This window comes from Prinia subflava, chromosome 16 (genome assembly GCF_021018805.1).
Source record: "Prinia subflava isolate CZ2003 ecotype Zambia chromosome 16, Cam_Psub_1.2, whole genome shotgun sequence".
NCBI classification, from domain to species: domain Eukaryota; kingdom Metazoa; phylum Chordata; class Aves; order Passeriformes; family Cisticolidae; genus Prinia; species Prinia subflava.
In genome coordinates this window covers 6,290,893-6,306,329 of record NC_086262.1, presented here as the reverse complement: position 1 = coordinate 6,306,329, position 15,437 = coordinate 6,290,893, and the positions used below count along the sequence as shown (strand labels likewise).

General features: G+C 42.0%; 1 protein-coding gene across 2 annotated transcripts; it reads left to right on the top strand.

Moving 5' to 3' along the window:
* Positions 1–3,626: 3,626 nt before the first annotated feature.
* Positions 3,627–14,822, top strand: MAT2B (methionine adenosyltransferase 2 non-catalytic beta subunit). Of its 2 annotated transcripts, XM_063413513.1 has the most exons (7): positions 3,627–3,784; positions 6,722–6,916; positions 7,751–7,865; positions 8,152–8,304; positions 10,970–11,163; positions 12,096–12,209; positions 13,227–14,822. In XM_063413513.1, the coding sequence occupies exons 1-7, from the start codon at positions 3,722–3,724 to the stop codon at positions 13,395–13,397; spliced, it is 1,005 nt and encodes a 334-aa protein (XP_063269583.1). In that variant the 5' UTR covers positions 3,627–3,721; the 3' UTR covers positions 13,398–14,822. The 2 variants fall into 2 exon arrangements, with proteins under 2 accessions (XP_063269583.1, XP_063269584.1); XM_063413514.1 differs by lacking the exons at positions 12,096–12,209; positions 13,227–14,822 and adding an exon at positions 11,234–11,319 and having other exon boundaries at positions 10,970–11,194.
* Positions 14,823–15,437: the final 615 nt, after the last annotated feature.

Sequence of the window (15,437 nt, the reverse complement as noted above, 5' to 3'; positions counted from 1 at the left end):
TGCAGAGGCAGTACCCAAAGCTCAGCTGAATTTATTGCCATTTATGCTGACATTGTGAGCTTACAGAAATTTCGTAATTATTTCGTAATTCCTAGGAAATCATATACAAAAATGCACATGAAGTCCAAGGCAAGAAGTTGCTGGATGTTGTCTGTTAATATCATCTTTGTGTATTTGCTGGATTACTTGATCCTCTGATGATTGAGGATCAGGATTAGTTTCAAGTCTTTTAATTAAGAGAGCACTTGGTATTCAGCCTGAAGCACTGAGAGACATTTTTAATAAGGAAGTTGCTAGAAGTATTTCATACTGGAGTTCTCTCCTTGTGGAGAAAAAAAATGAAGGTTTTCTTGTCTGAAAGATGTAAATGGAGTAAAATTGTAGAGGAAACAGGCATTTGTCTGAATGTTAATGGAAGGTTCCACCAAACTCAAAACATAAAAATGGAGACACTGAGTTAAGGTACTTTTTTTAACTGAAGGTACAAATATGACAAGTGAAGACAAAAATGGCAGATGTCACAGGACTGGGCTTTTAGGGTTGCTACATCCCTGTTTAATACAGTTGGCATGAGCATGCTTATACTGACAGGGAAAAAGGGAAACTCCAGGAAATAATTCTGCTAGCCTTATAGCAAGGGTGATCCTGAACTTTAAACCATTGATAAATCATGTAGAGCAGAGTGGAAGTCAAAGGGAAATTGAGGGATTTTTGTCAGCTTCAGTCTAGGAGGCTTTTTTGCTTTCATGCACTATGAAAAACTGAAACCTTCACATTTGTAGCTCAACTGACATTAGTATTCACTGCAGAAATCCATTACTTTTGTATTGTATAAGATTTTTTTAAATTGAAAAATCCATGATTTAACACTAAGTTATTCATTTTGCTGTATTGTAGGAAGAGCTGAGCTGTGCTTAGTTGAAATGAAGAGCTCTTAGAATTCTCAACCTGCCTGACCTAATTAGAGCCCTCCTCCTGTTTGCTAGAAAACACAAACTGTGTAAGATCAGTGCCAGTGCTTTGAATGGATCTCAGACACACAATGGCTGTGCTTGCTCATGCTGCCTGTTACGAGGTAAAAATTTAAGCTCATACTGAGCTGCTTAAATGGTACCACTGCGCCCAACCCAAAAGCTTCACAGGATTGTGAGCCACACGTGATTCAGGGCTTGGATTTGTGTTTTGGTTTCAAAGGTCACAGAGCCAGTGCTGCTCTCGGTCCATGTGCTCCCCACAGCACACAAAGGGACAAGGGCACAGTTGAATGCAATGAGTTCCCAGGCTGGGAATTCCCTCTGTGCTTTGGCAGTGCCTGAAATGCTGCTGGAAATGGAGCAGGTAAGGCTCTGGATCTTTGCATTAACAGGTTGCTACCACACTGTGGTTACTACATCAAGGGAAAAGCAAAGGGGGAGGAGAGAGGGAGACTTAATCATGCTTTAGTTTCTGTGAATTACAGAATTAATCTGAAATGTTAATTTAATGAGTGATCCATTTACTTACCTAGGAATGCATAATGCTTAAGTGACTGTGATCTAGACAACAATACAATTTTTATTGTAAAATCATAGTGTTTCACAAAGGGGTTGTAAAAATAATAAAGAAATTTAAAGTATAGGTAGAACACTTATTTAACATGAGTTTTGACTCGAGATAAATATTTGAGGAAAAATATGTAATGAAGATACAAAAACTACATGTAATTTAACTTGTTCTGGTGACAAAGATGGTAAGATATTTTACAGGCTGATTGATGATTGTAGCTTGAGATTTCAGTGTTCATGCTTGTGCTATTCTCCTCTTGCTCTGGGCCCAGAGGATAAAATTTTTATTTGTCCATTATGGTTTTTGTTAAAGTGCACAGGGAGCTCATCCAGCCCATGTTGGGAGGAGATGATGTGGCATCAGATGTACTGGGAGTTCTTACCTCCATGCTGCTGAACAGTTTGGTATTTCTTTGTAGATTCTACTTCTTGATTTCAAGTTATGAATTACTGATATGTTGAAACAGAATTCTAAGGTTAATGGAAGGGAATTAAATGTCAATAGCTTGTTACAGGGAAAAAGGGCATCTGTATTCCATGGAGGCAGAAACTGGCTGAAGTGGTTTCATTTTTTTATGTATATACACCTTTAAATATTAGTTCTTTATCATAAAGATAATTTACAATATTCTGTAAAATTTTACTATGATTTTATTAAATTTTATCAGACTTCTGGTTTATTTCCTTGAGTATGTGAGTAATTAAAACTCTTTTAATCAAGTCATTTTGAAATAAATTGGTTGGCATAGATAAAAGGTGAAGTAGCTACAGTGACTTTTGGCCAGTAGTTTTTACACATCTACTTAAGTTCTCTTGCTAAAAAACTGCTGGGCACAGTCTCTGCCTTCGTGGGTCAGAAATGGTACAGTAACACTTTGTATACAGTAGCGTGTTACCTTCAGAACTTGGATTGAAAAAGAAATCAGATCTGTCACCTTGTAAGCATGTAATGATACATAGAGGAGTAAGTACTGTGAGCAGTAATTGCTCTCTCAAAAACAACCACCTTTGGTGAGATTTACCAGTTGCTTTTACATCTAACTCTGGATAAAGGCAAATTGAAAATGCTTATTCTTCTCCAGTATAAGAGGAGGAATGAAGTAATTTATAGTAAATACATGACAGAGCTCTGTGCAGGGCAATACGACATTTTGGTCTAATTCTGAAGTTCCACGTTCTTGTTTACAAATAAGAAATCACAATAGAAAGTTCAGTTTCAATAGGCGAAGTGTGCTCAAATGTTAAATGTGCTTACCGCAGTAACTCCTATTACTGTTTAAACCACCACGAACGTGAAAAGAGGAGCCTGCCCCGCAGGTGCGGCGGGAGCCCGGCCCCGCAGGTGCGGCGGGAGCCCGGCCCCGCAGGTGCGGCGGGAGCCCGGCCCCGCAGGTGCGGCGGGAGCCCGGCCCCGCAGGTGCGGCGGGAGCCCGGCCCCGCAGGTGCGGCGGGAGCCCGGCCCCGCAGGTGCGGCGGGAGCCCGGCCCCGCAGGTGCGGCGGGAGCCCGGCCCCGCAGGTGCGGCGGGAGCCCGGCCCCGCAGGTGCGGCGGGAGCCCGGCCCCGCAGGTGCGGCGGGAGCCCGGCCCCGCAGGTGCGGCGGGAGCCCGGCCCCGCAGGTGCCCCGGCGCACAGACCCCTCTGCGTGCCCGGGAGCGGTACCAGTGCCCAGCGCTGCTGCCGTGCCGCTGGGAGCTCAGCTCTGTGCCCCGGCCCGGGGCTGCCCGTAGGCACTGACAGTGCCGGCGGTGCCCGGGGCTGCCCGCAGGCAGTGACAGTGCCGGCGGTGCTCGGGCCGGGGCTGCCCGCAGGCAGTGACAGTGCCGGCGGTGCTCGGGCCGGGGCTGCCCGCAGGCAGTGACAGTGCCGGCGGTGCTCGGGCCGGCGCTGCCCGCAGGCAGTGACAGTGCCGGCGGTGCTCGGGCCGGCGCTGCCCGCAGGTAGTGACACATCCGCCGCTCCCCTCACGGCCCTGCCTCAGCCGCTCCGCCCGGCACGTGCGGGCCCGCCCTGTCCCTTTAAATGCCCGTCCTGGCTCCGCCCCCTCCGGCGCTCTCCGGCCAATGAGCGCGCGGCGGCGAGAGGCGCGTGCGTCGGGCGCGCGGCGCGGCGAGGGCGCCCCCTGCGGCGCGGCGCTCGGCACGGGCGCGGAGCCTCCCTGGCAGCGCCGGGCCCCGCCATGGTCGGCCGGGAGAAGGAGCTCCGGATCCGCTTCACGCCGGGGCGCTGCGAGCTCGTGGAGGTGAGGGCGGCGGGGCCGGCAGCCCGCCGTGGAGCGGCTGTGCCGGTTTGCAGCCGGGGCCGGGCGGGCAGGCCGGGAGCGCTGACGAGTTCGCCGCGGGGCCGGGCCCGGGGGGCCGCGGCGCTGGGGCTGCGCCCTGAGGGGCCGCGGGTACCTGAGAACCGCAGCTGGGAGCGCCCGCGGGCTGCGGGAGTTAGGTGGGTTTGTATCCACACGGGCTCGCCGGAATGGCCCCGGGGTCGTGGCGCCGCTCTGGGCGAGCCCGTGGCACAGGGAAGGGCTCGGCGATGGATGATCCGTGCGGGGTTCCACGTAGGGCTCCTCTGAGGCGCGTCCTGCGCGCTGTCCCGGGTGGGGTCGGCGGTGCCCCACAGGGTACGTGAGCTGCTGCAGCAATGAGGGCTGGGCGTGTAGGGAGAGGCAGAACAACTTCTGGCAACACTAATGTAGGCTCACCTGTCATTCCGAGCCTTTGGAAAGCCCCAGGCTTTGCCTTTTGCTTTCTGTGGCTGCAGGGGATATCGGAGCTGAGGGAGCTCAGTCTCACGTTCGCTTCCCTGTAGTGACTTGGATTTCATGGTATTGTGTTGCAAATCTGTTACACCATTAGCTTCCGGGTTTTAGTGGCCATGCCTTAAAATTTAGTGGTTTGAGTTCATCATGATTTTCTAAATAAAAATATAAAGCTTGAAAAGCTTTATGAAAAACTTTAAAAGTACTTGTTTCTGGTTTTCAACTTGAAATGCATCCTGTTTTGTTCTTTTTATAAATTATATTGTATTTTATATTTTGGTAGTGTCTACAGAGTGATCTGATGTCTCATAAATGCTACTTTTTAATCTGATAATGCTGTGACTTGTTTATTTTTATGTGAATGAGACTTGTAAACACAATACTGCTTTGTTATTCTTGGTTATTCAGATAACAATCAATGGGATGGTTTATTATAAATCTCAAAATTGCACGTTTCAGTAGTGTTAGTAGATCATAGAAATGCTGCTGCATCTGGGTGATGTCCTGTGAAGGAGCGAGGCAGCATACAGGGAAAGAGCTCATCTGTTCAGGTTTTGTGTCACCAGAACGTTAAAACTTCTGGCAAGAAGAGGTTCAGACTGGAAATTAATTGGAGTTGGATTTATGAGAAACATCCATCATCTGTCTTACTCTTCCAGAAACAAGTGACTGGAATCAATTAGTCTTGCAGACAACAGCAGTAGCATGCAAACTGTGCTTGGTGAAAGCTGTGTTTGTGTCCAGTTCAAGCTGTGCTGCTGATGTAACATCCTCTTTATGATAAAATAAACAAGCATAGATGAATAAGGCTTTAAAACATCAGATTTTGCAGATGACTCTTGGTTTTGTGTTGGCCACTTCCTACTTACTGAAGATATTCAGTGATGTTTTTAGAGAACCTTTTGACTCTGATCTGCAGCAAGTGTTGGGTATTTATTAGCAGGCACCTTTGGCTGTGGAAGCCCTGATCATAGGTCCTGTGACACTCTGTGCAGACTTTGCTAAGAGGAGAAGTACAGGAGAGAACAGTAGTTGCATGTTCTCGCTCATGCTGTTCAGTGAAGCCTGGGTAGCCTTAAAAATGGTAAATGAGCTTGTGTTCTTAGGTAAAATTTAAGGATAAAAGTAATTTTTTGAAACATCACTTGCTGGAGTCTGTCATTTTCAGGCACTTTTCTGTCCGCATGTAAATTACTAATTTTCCTCCAGTACTAATGGGAATAAGTCAGCCTTCATCTGGAGATTTAAAGTTGAGGAAAATGCCTGCACTGTGCTGGGAAATTGAAACAATTGTTTTGGGGCAGGCTGTTTCCATCGTGCCCCTCTGCATATGCCCTGATGGAACAAAAGCTGTGTAACTTCATGGTGAAAGACAGTAATTTGGAAGTGATTGCTGTGGCTTCCTGTGCTGCAATCAAAAAGCAGCAGTCTGGTACAATGCTTAGAAATTACTGGGCTATTGAGATTGCATAGCAGAAAGCATTCTGTGATGTACAGAATTATAGTAATTTGTCACAAATTGTCCTTTTTTGTAAAGTGGCCGGGAAACCCAAGATTTGTGGGTTCTGCACACCCAAAGTTTTTCTGCACAGGCATGATAAATATATGCTTTCATTTTTGGTTTTAGCAGGCAGCTTTTTGGGTTTATTCATGGCAGATACAGAAGGAAAGCATTAAAGGAGGATAAAGATTGCAGAGACAGTCATGGATGTTATGTTTGCTGCCTTGAAACCTTGATGTTCTAGTGAGAGCTGGGATGAAGTCTGTGTGTGCTGATGTTCACAGCTGTCCCAAGCACCAAAATGTGCAGGAGCTGAAGTACAGCTTTAGTCTGTCCTACAGAGAGCTGGAATTGTCAAAGCACTTCCAGATGCATTTTGTAAAATTGACAAGAGATCCATATCTTGGTTTTACTTACTATTAGACTATTGTGTTGAATAACAATAAATTACTCTTCTATTTAATAATAGGATTCAAGATTTTAATTACTACAGTAAGTTATATTGTATTGCTGCAGCTTTGAACAGGCACAGTTGATCCAGAATTATTTGTTGTAAGATTTGGACCCTAAATTTTACATCTTTTGGGTGCGTTTTCTAAGGAAGTTATTTTCTTCCTTTTGGATTGCACAAAGTTACCAGCTTTTGGATGAACTTAAAGTTCTGTGTTCACTAGTGGCTTGGATTGTTGTAGAAGTAAATGAGTTTCTCACTGAAGTTCTGTTTTCATTACCTTTGAATATATGTTTAAACAGTTGACTGGCTGCAGTATTGGTCCTCCCAGATGCTGATATTCCATGAAACACTCCAAAGGACTCAGGAGAAGCTTTTTTAATACAGTAGCCTCTGACCGTGCATAATTTTAAAGAAAAAACAGTAAAAAATTACAGTAGAAACAAAACTTTTCCTGTTGTCATTTCCCTAGGAAGATGTTGATGTTCCCAGCAGGAGAGTTTTGATCACTGGTGCTACAGGACTTCTTGGCAGAGCTGTGTTTAAAGAATTCAATGACAATAATTGGAACGCAGTTGGTTGTGGATACAGGAGAGCTCAGCCCAGATTTGAACAGATAAATCTTCTGGACTCTATTGCAGTTCATGACATTATCCATGATTTCCAGGTAAGTTTCTGGTGTATGAAGTGGATGGGAGGGGTACTTTGTGTGCAGTAGTCAGCTGATAGTGCTGAGTTCTGGGGCAGGAGTGGGGCAGGTGCCTTGGCAGAGCTCTGACAAAGGTGTGGCTGTGTGTTCTGCCCCACCCAGAGCAGGGCTTTGCTCTCTAGGTGCACACAGCTTTTATTTCCCTTTGCTGTGCTCACCACAGCAGGCTGCAGGCACAGCTTTGTGCTTTTTTTTCCCAGCGTTCTGGAAAGGAAAAGATACATTTGAGTTACTGACACTGCACTGTGTCAATATGCAGTTCTGGGGAGGTGGAGGAAAAGTTGAAGCCAACAGAGTAACTCTGTGTAGTGTGCAGTGTTAAGTGCCAAGAGGAATATATAAAACCTGAAATACATGATCCAGGGTGCCATTCTATAAAATGGTAAATATCATCTCAATGATCTGCATATGTCAAGTAAGCCATGTAAAAATAGCTTACCTAAAAATTTTTAGTATCCCTGTGTGTGTGAGAGATGTATCTTGTATTAATATATATTTTACTATACAGAGTTAAAAAGAAAAAAATCTCCACAACTTCAAAGTTGCTGTGAAACTGAAGCTACCAAAGACCATAATCACACAACTGTTGATAAATGTTTTTTGTGTCTGGAAACAGCATGGCTTTATTGTAAGAAGATGCTAAGGAAAAGGTGTTCCTCAGAATGCTGTAATTAAAAATAACAATGCTATTTTTATTACTTAGTTCTGCCTGAGGGGTATCATCACTAGAGTTAGGGTGCAACTGCCACCTCTTGACATGTTGGTTGTTTAAAATTAGTCTTTAATTTCCAGCCTCATGTTATAGTGCACTGTGCTGCTGAGAGAAGGCCAGATGTTGTAGAAAGTCAACCAGATGCTGCTTCTCAGCTCAATGTGTCTGCTTCAGCAAACTTAGCCAAAGAGGCAGGTAAGGAGCCCACCTCATGGATTTGGTGTCTTGTTAAAATCCTGCATCTGTTTGTACAGGGACATCAGTACAAACAGTACAAGTGTGAATGTCACTTCTGCCATCAGTGTGCTGTCAACCTGTTTTCCGTAAGAGTAGTGTGCACAGCTCTGTGGAGGATCAGGTAACAGACAAAGCAGCAGGAATGTGCATGGAAGAGGAGATCCTTGGGAGGATATAAGGGTCTGTTGGGATTCCAAAGAAGGCATGAATTAATATAAACTATCTATAAACATTTTCTTCCTAGCTGGAATTGGAGCATTTCTCATCTACATTAGTACAGATTATGTATTCGATGGAACAAGCCCTCCATATAAAGAGACTGATGTACCAAATCCCTTGAATTTATATGGTAAAACCAAACTGGAGGGTGAAAAGGCAGTTCTGGAAAACAATGAAGGTAAGACACTCAACTATTTTTAATACAGGCTTTCTATTTTTACTCAGTTATGTATTAGCTTAGTAGACTCTTAAGTCACTGATGAAGTTACAAAACCATGGAAACGAGTTTCAGAGAAGAATGTGATTAGGGGTTGGTTCCCTTGCTCATGAGCAATCCCTCTTGCTTATTTCTTGACTAAAGCTTTTATTTCTTACCCTTTCCAATCTTTATTCATATGATTTGTCTCTCCCTGATGGATGTTCATAAGCCTTTGTCTATTGTGAACCTGCTGTTCCTAAGGCAAGATAAAATGCTTCATTCACTACACAGCTGCAGTTATTTATGGAGATGCATTGCAAGTGTTGTCAGTGTGTGTTTACCTAAAGAGAAGACCAGTTTTGTGATTCAGTAACAATACAGCTCAAATCAACATGGAGCCTTGTTACTCTTTGTGTTTTGCTCTATTACATATGCCAATAAGCCACTCATTTTGGTTTTACTCAACTGCACACATCAGATTCCTGCTTGTAACACTTTCTAAAGGGTTAATAATGTACTTAGGGCTTCAAACAACAAGGTTTTTAAAATTTATTTACTTCTTTTCTTAATTAAAATTTGGCATACAAAATACACAAACAAAATTTTTAGAATTCTACTTAAGGGAAAAGGGCCGTGTTTCCTTTAATTTAAGATTTATTTCTTGTATAAAAGAGTTATTTGGCTGTTCTTAGTGCACTGTCAGTGTTCAGTCACAGATTATAAGGAAAGAAGCAATTGTATTTTATGAAAAAATCTGAAGAAAATAATCTCGGTACATATGCAGAAGAGGCTTCTGATATGTCAGTATGATACTCACACTGTGGTTCTGTGCTTTTCAACCAGAGAAACAAGCTATTGATAAATTAGTGTGATGGTCTTCCAGTAAGTAAATATATGCTGTGTATGATGGATTTGGCATTACTAGTAAGAAAGAAACTTTGTAAAAGAAATACATCCATAGGAAAAGTCTTATTTAAGTAAAAATAAATTTAAATGACCAGTTATTCACTCACCCTTAGATTAAATACTATCTCTGAATTTGACTGTGAAGCTGTTTGCTCCCTTTTCTAGAATGGTAATGAAGATAAGACTCTACCAAATCCAAGTGTGTGTGGGTGTCTTGCTAGAGCCTTCCCCCAGCTCAGCCCTGCAGTTTGGTTTGTAACCTTTCAGAGCAGTGGGCTGCACACTGGTATTATTAGCAGCAGGAGTGTCGAGGTGGTGCTAAGTAAAGAGTTTGAAAATAGGAGTTCTCTTGAGTCACACAAATACAAGTGTTTTCCATGTACTGCTGTTCCAACCACTGATTTGCTGCTATGGTGTAGGTAGAATTCCACTGGTCAAATCTGTAGCTGTGTGAAGAACTGCCCTGTCCATTTCTGTTCTAAAATGCAAAAATCTCCAGTAAGTGGGTTTAACATTTTTTTACAAAGAAACTTTGCTTTGGTTAAAAGGGAATACATGCCTATAAATATAAATATATATATGTATATAGTCATGCTTATAAAACTACAAAGTGTCAAGAGGTCCTCAGAGCTGTTATTCTTGAGGCTGGTCTTCTCCATGTCCCAGAGAGCTGAGAATGAAAGGAGGGCAGTTGTCTTCTCAAAGAATATTTTTAAAGCAATTAAAAAATAATAGATGTTTCAACCAGGATTTAAAGAGAGGAAGAACATCTGCTAAGTGACCAAATAACTGCTTCTAGAGCAGCAGGAAATCAGTGTCACATTGGGTTTTCTATTTGTTTTTCTTGTCTAAGTACTTATTCTGGTTTACTTCTCTGTGAGAATAATCTGTGTTAGCTTTTTCTGTTTGTCTCTCCAATAGCTTTAGCATTGTCCTCCAAATATGTTAAGAATGGCAATGTTTTGATGACTTCAGCTTCTAATTTCAGGTCCGATATTTTTGTTTTCTCTTTCAGCAAAACTATTACTTCTAAGTAATTTGTCATAGCCTTGGATTTCTTCTCAGAGGCTTTTTGAGTCTTCATGACAGAGATAGACTAGTATGATGTATTCCATCATGAAATATGCTTCTCTTTGCATTTTGTTAATTTCTCAAATCACTGCCTGGAATCTAACATTTTTTTACTATTGTGTTCTGTGAACCTATTCCTTAATTGTCAAGCTTTTAATTTATTTCAAGGTTCATGTCTTTTTTTCTGGTAAATAATATCCTCCTTTATACAGGAGTCTTCTGCATGATGGATGAAAAATCTTTGTAATTGATGCCTGAATATGATGACTTGTGACTGGTGGGAATTTTTCTCCTTGCACTTACCCAGTGAGGGTGGGGAGTGCTGGAGTAACTGCACAGAGTAGACTGCACTGGTTTTTTAATTTTGTAATTTTTTGTTCTAACCCAAGCAGGCATCTTTATGCAATTAATGAAAACTTGTTAACTTTCTGGAAATCAATGGCATAAATGAAAATAAATAATAATATAATAATGTTTATAATCTTAGTGTTTATAAACTGGTTTTGATATAAATTAAGATTATATTCTGTGAGCCAATGTACTGCTTGCATTTTATTTGTGATTTGTAGATGCTTAATATGATCAGCATATTTCTTAACACTTCCACTTTTCAGATTGTGCTGCAGCATTTGTCCCCACCCATGATCTAAAATATTTTTTCTTCTAGAAACTGCAGTACTGAGGATTCCTGTCTTGTATGGAGAGGTGGAAAGACTGGAGGAAAGTGCTGTGACGGTTATGTTTGACAAAGTGCAGTTCAGTAATAAATCTGCCAACATGGACCACTGGCAACAGAGATTTCCCACCAATGTCAAGGATGTAGCAGCTGTCTGCAGACAACTAGCAGAGAAGAGGATGCTGGTAAGAGTGGCAAGAAATGAGCCTCTGCAAGGTGAAAACAGTTGGAGTTCTCAGCTGTGCTTCTGAACAGTTGAGAACTGCACATCACCTGGATTATTTGCATTTCTGGAATGCTGGGAGGCAGGAAAGAACTGCCTGTAATACAACAGGATGTTTGCATGACTATGAGGGTATTGTGGTCTTTGAAACAAAAATGGTTGAAGGGATGGGACAGAACCTGAAAGTTGTTTTCTGGTATAGAGGAGAGAATTAGAAATGCCAAACTTACTCTGATGTGCCTTTTACAAATTGCTAGTTTGAACTAAAAAAACCCATGTGGTTGAATGTAATTCTCAAAGATGCCCTTGTTTATTGTATTAACAACACTGAAGTGACAAAACAAAGCCCCTGGACTGAATTACTTCCTTGTATTTGTTCACCACAGCACCTTCAGATTACCATCTTTGCAAGGTAACAACCAAACAGCAAACAGCCACCTTTATTTTTTCACATGGTAACTTTGAATACATGGACCATGGACACGGTGCAGTCTGGACTTGTACAGGGTTTGCAATTTAATATTCAGGATGTGTGTGATGCCTTTTGCCTTTACTTTGAGTAAGTGAACATCACAGAACAGCTGAGTTCCCCCTCCCCAGCTCTTTGACCTTGCTTGGTTGGTGGGCAGCTCCTTTCCCTCCTGTTCATTCTACAGGACACAAGCTGTTGGTGAAGTCAGGTCAGATAGAAGCAACACCAGTTTCCCCTCTCAGTCCCTGGTCAAGTGTTCACTGAAAGGGTGCAGATGTTTCTAGAACACCACTGAGATGCTGTAAGATGCCTTTTGAGATAGGGGCTTGCTGGATGCTAATTCTGCACAGTTCTTGCACAGGAATTAGCCTGAGGGCCAGCTGGCTGCTTCCTTTCATCTGTGTTTCCTCTTTCTTCTCTAGGACCCATCAATAAAAGGAACCTTTCACTGGTCTGGCAATGAGCAGATGACTAAGTATGAGATGGCGTGTGCCATTGCAGACGCTTTCAACCTTCCCAGCAGCCACCTGAGACCAGTAAGTGCTTGCTGGACCTGCAGGCAGACAGATCCGTGCCTGATCACTGCAGGTCTGCACTGGCTGTACAAGTGAGCTTCCTCTGCAGGATGGCTGTGCACGCCCAGCACAGGGCTCTGCTGCTGAGGGGACTGCCTGGTATCAAGCTCAGGAAAACAACAGCTGCTTTGACCTGCTGAATTAGGAAAATTAATCAGTCCCAGTTTCCCAGTCTGTAGTGTAATGGTATTTCTGCAGAACAGTTCCCCTTAGTCACAGTGAAATCTGAACTTCTATATTACAGATTGATAAAGCATTAACTTGAAGATAGGGCTCTGTAAAAGCTGTGCAATGTCCAGATTTATTTCTTGACATACCTGCATTTAAGAACTACAAATAAATAAATACACACGTTTAAGAACTACAAATAATTTTTGCTTTGGTTAAAACCTGTCCTGCAGTTTTATTGACATGTGAGACCACTCTTAAAGACATACTGATAATGTGATAGGCATATACCATGTCAAGAAGATTTTATCTATGTACAGAATAAATTCTAAGGATTCAGAATTGGTGAATGCTGGAACTGAAATGTGACTTGAAAGATGAAAGAAAAACAATCGAGAACACTTAGCCTTAATTTTTTCTGCCCAACTCTATTTCTCTTCAAGTATATTGATCAAGACATGGTTCCATTTACATCCTGGAGCATTCCTTACCTTATGATGATAATCAGAGTGAAAATATGAATAAAATGTTGAAAAACACAAACAGTAGCAGTAAAGAGAGTGAGAAAAAGTTGGCTTAAGACACTTCACATGGCTTGACATATTGAAATAAAGTTAACTACAAAACGAGCAAATAGCAAAAAAAAATCCAAACCAAAAAAATCCCTACAAAATAGAAGGGAGGAGGTGACCATACCTATATTGGAAAGCTGTGAAGAAAAAGTTCTAATGTATGTGAACAAGTATTTTTCTGTCACTTCTGATTACTTATTGCTGTGGGGGGTTTTTTGTCTTGTGTTTGTGATTTTAGATCACTGATAGTCCAGTTGTGGGTGCCCTTCGTCCCAAGAACGCTCAGCTGGACTGCTCCAAGCTGGAGATGCTGGGGATAGGTCAGAGAACGCCGTTTCGAGCTGGCATCAGAGAATCACTTTGGCCTTTCCTTGTTGACAAGAGATGGAGACAGACAGTCTTCCATTAGTTTGTAACTTTTTTAGTAAAAGTAGGGTATGTGGCACTTTTTTAAAAGAAAAAATAGTTTTGTATGAGTGTTCTTAAATTGTGACATTTATGAGCTTTCATTTAATTGGGTAAACAAATGGTCTTGCACTAGTGAAACTTAGCCTAAACAAAGTTCAGTGACAAAAACTGAGCCTATTTGATGTCATGGATTTTTCCTTCCATTTGTACCAGTCTATCTTAATATCTGTTCTTGGTGGATTGAGGTTCTTAGTGATGAGTACTGTGTAATGCTAAGAATGACTCAGATCACTTGCTGACTTACTTTTGGCTGAAATATGTTGTTGATGCTTAAGGTCTGTGCCATTGTTGTATATACCATTTCTTTTCTGTAAAAGACATGGTCAGTTACTTTATCACCAAAAATCTGAGGTTTTTTGTTTTTAGTTTCTGAAGATGGTGTTCTTAGGGAATTAAGCTGAAGTAGAATTCCTTAAATGTTTGTTTTGCTTGAGCTCTGATCAAAATGTTTTTTAAAAAAGTGAAAATTTATTTTTGCAATTATCAAGTGTACTTTTTATGCTTGAAATATTTTCAGAATGTTCTGTAAATTGAATGCCTGCAGCTTTGTATTTGTACAGTAAGTTGTATGCATTTGTTTTCATGGTGACTTATAAAAGCCAGGGGAGGGTGGGGACAGTGGGCAGCCAATAGTTTTGATCTGGGTTTTTTTTTTGGGTGAGGGATTGGATTTGAAGGATTTTTTTTTTTTTATTGGGTGGTTGGTTGTTTTTTGTATGGAAGCACAAAATATCTTCATCCTTCCCTTCCATTTTGGAGGATAGCATTTGCAACTTGTTAAATTAATGGAAGATGTTTGTTAGTCAGTACATGGGAGATGAAGAATGTTCAATAATTTGTAGCACTGCAGTGGCTTTTGCACATAGTCAGACCTGGCACTGCTGCAGCTTGTTCTGAACAGCAGAGTGTGTGTGGGGAAGGTTTGCAGCAAATAAAACTGAAATAGTCTAATATAAGACAGTCTTTAAAGCTGGACTCAATAGCCAGGTCATGCAGAGGAAGAACATTATAAAGCTTTGCTTCCTTTTGAAGTTGTAGAATCAACAATATAAATGTTCTGATATTGCTAGCAGAATTTTATTAGTAAAGCTAGTAAAAGGTGCAGTTGGATGGTCATTTATTTTTCTGAGGCTGAAATGAAGGGGAAGGGAAAGATACTCAGATTTTTTTTTTTTACTGTGTGGGGGAGACACAAAAACAGACCAATTGAAGGTCTTGTAAGGGTCAGCTTCACATCAGTCATTTCATTTCAACTGGCATATGCTAAGCCTTCATAATCCCAATTTGTTTTTAGTCTGAAGTCCTGATACACCCATGGTAGCCTATCTCCAAAATGACAATAAATATATATTGCCAGCATGAGAAACAGTTGTTGATTCTTTCTTTGCCATTGGGATTTACCTGAATCTGTGAAAAAAATTGTCATAGCTCTCCATGTCTGCTTTGCTTTAGGACTGTGAATAATGGTTTGTGGGGTGAAAGCGAAACAGGAACATCAGAGGATGCTCAAAATCTTTTTTCTTAGTAAGAGCCACATTTTTGGAATTTTACGTTCAAATCTCTAGGAAAACTTAATTTCAGCTCAAACCACTATTTTAGTGCCTGTTACTTCCTTCTCTGTGTTATACAGTAGATTTCAAATAAAAGCAGGGTGACAGAAGTTCATGGCATTTCTCATCACACAAAGAGAATTCTAAGTCCCAAACCTCATTTTGGCATTTTTTCCATCTGCTGTCTGGAAGAGGATCTGACCGAGTGGTCAGGGCACCTGTCAGATGCTCAATTGCTGCAGCAAAGGAAGGCAGAAGCAAAGAGCACCAAATGCTGCACCCCTGATCAAACAAGAGCTCGTTCTGCTCTCCACACCCATGGGCTGCAGTGCAGTCAGTGATAACTGATGTGCCAAGTTACAGCTGGCTTTAGGGGACAGCTGGACCAGCAGCCTGTCCCTCCCATACCCACCAGGGGCCTTGAGAAAGAT

Bases quoted from the DNA above. Each gene is read 5' to 3' on its own strand.
- MAT2B (XM_063413513.1), top strand. From the start codon at position 3,722: ATGGTCGGCCGGGAGAAGGAGCTCCGGATCCGCTTCACGCCGGGGCGC. The intron at 6,917-7,750 runs GTAAGTTTCTGG...TTTAATTTCCAG, and splicing joins ACATTATCCATGATTTCCAG to CCTCATGTTATAGTGCACTG. The intron at 7,866-8,151 runs GTAAGGAGCCCA...TTTTCTTCCTAG, and splicing joins AAACTTAGCCAAAGAGGCAG to CTGGAATTGGAGCATTTCTC.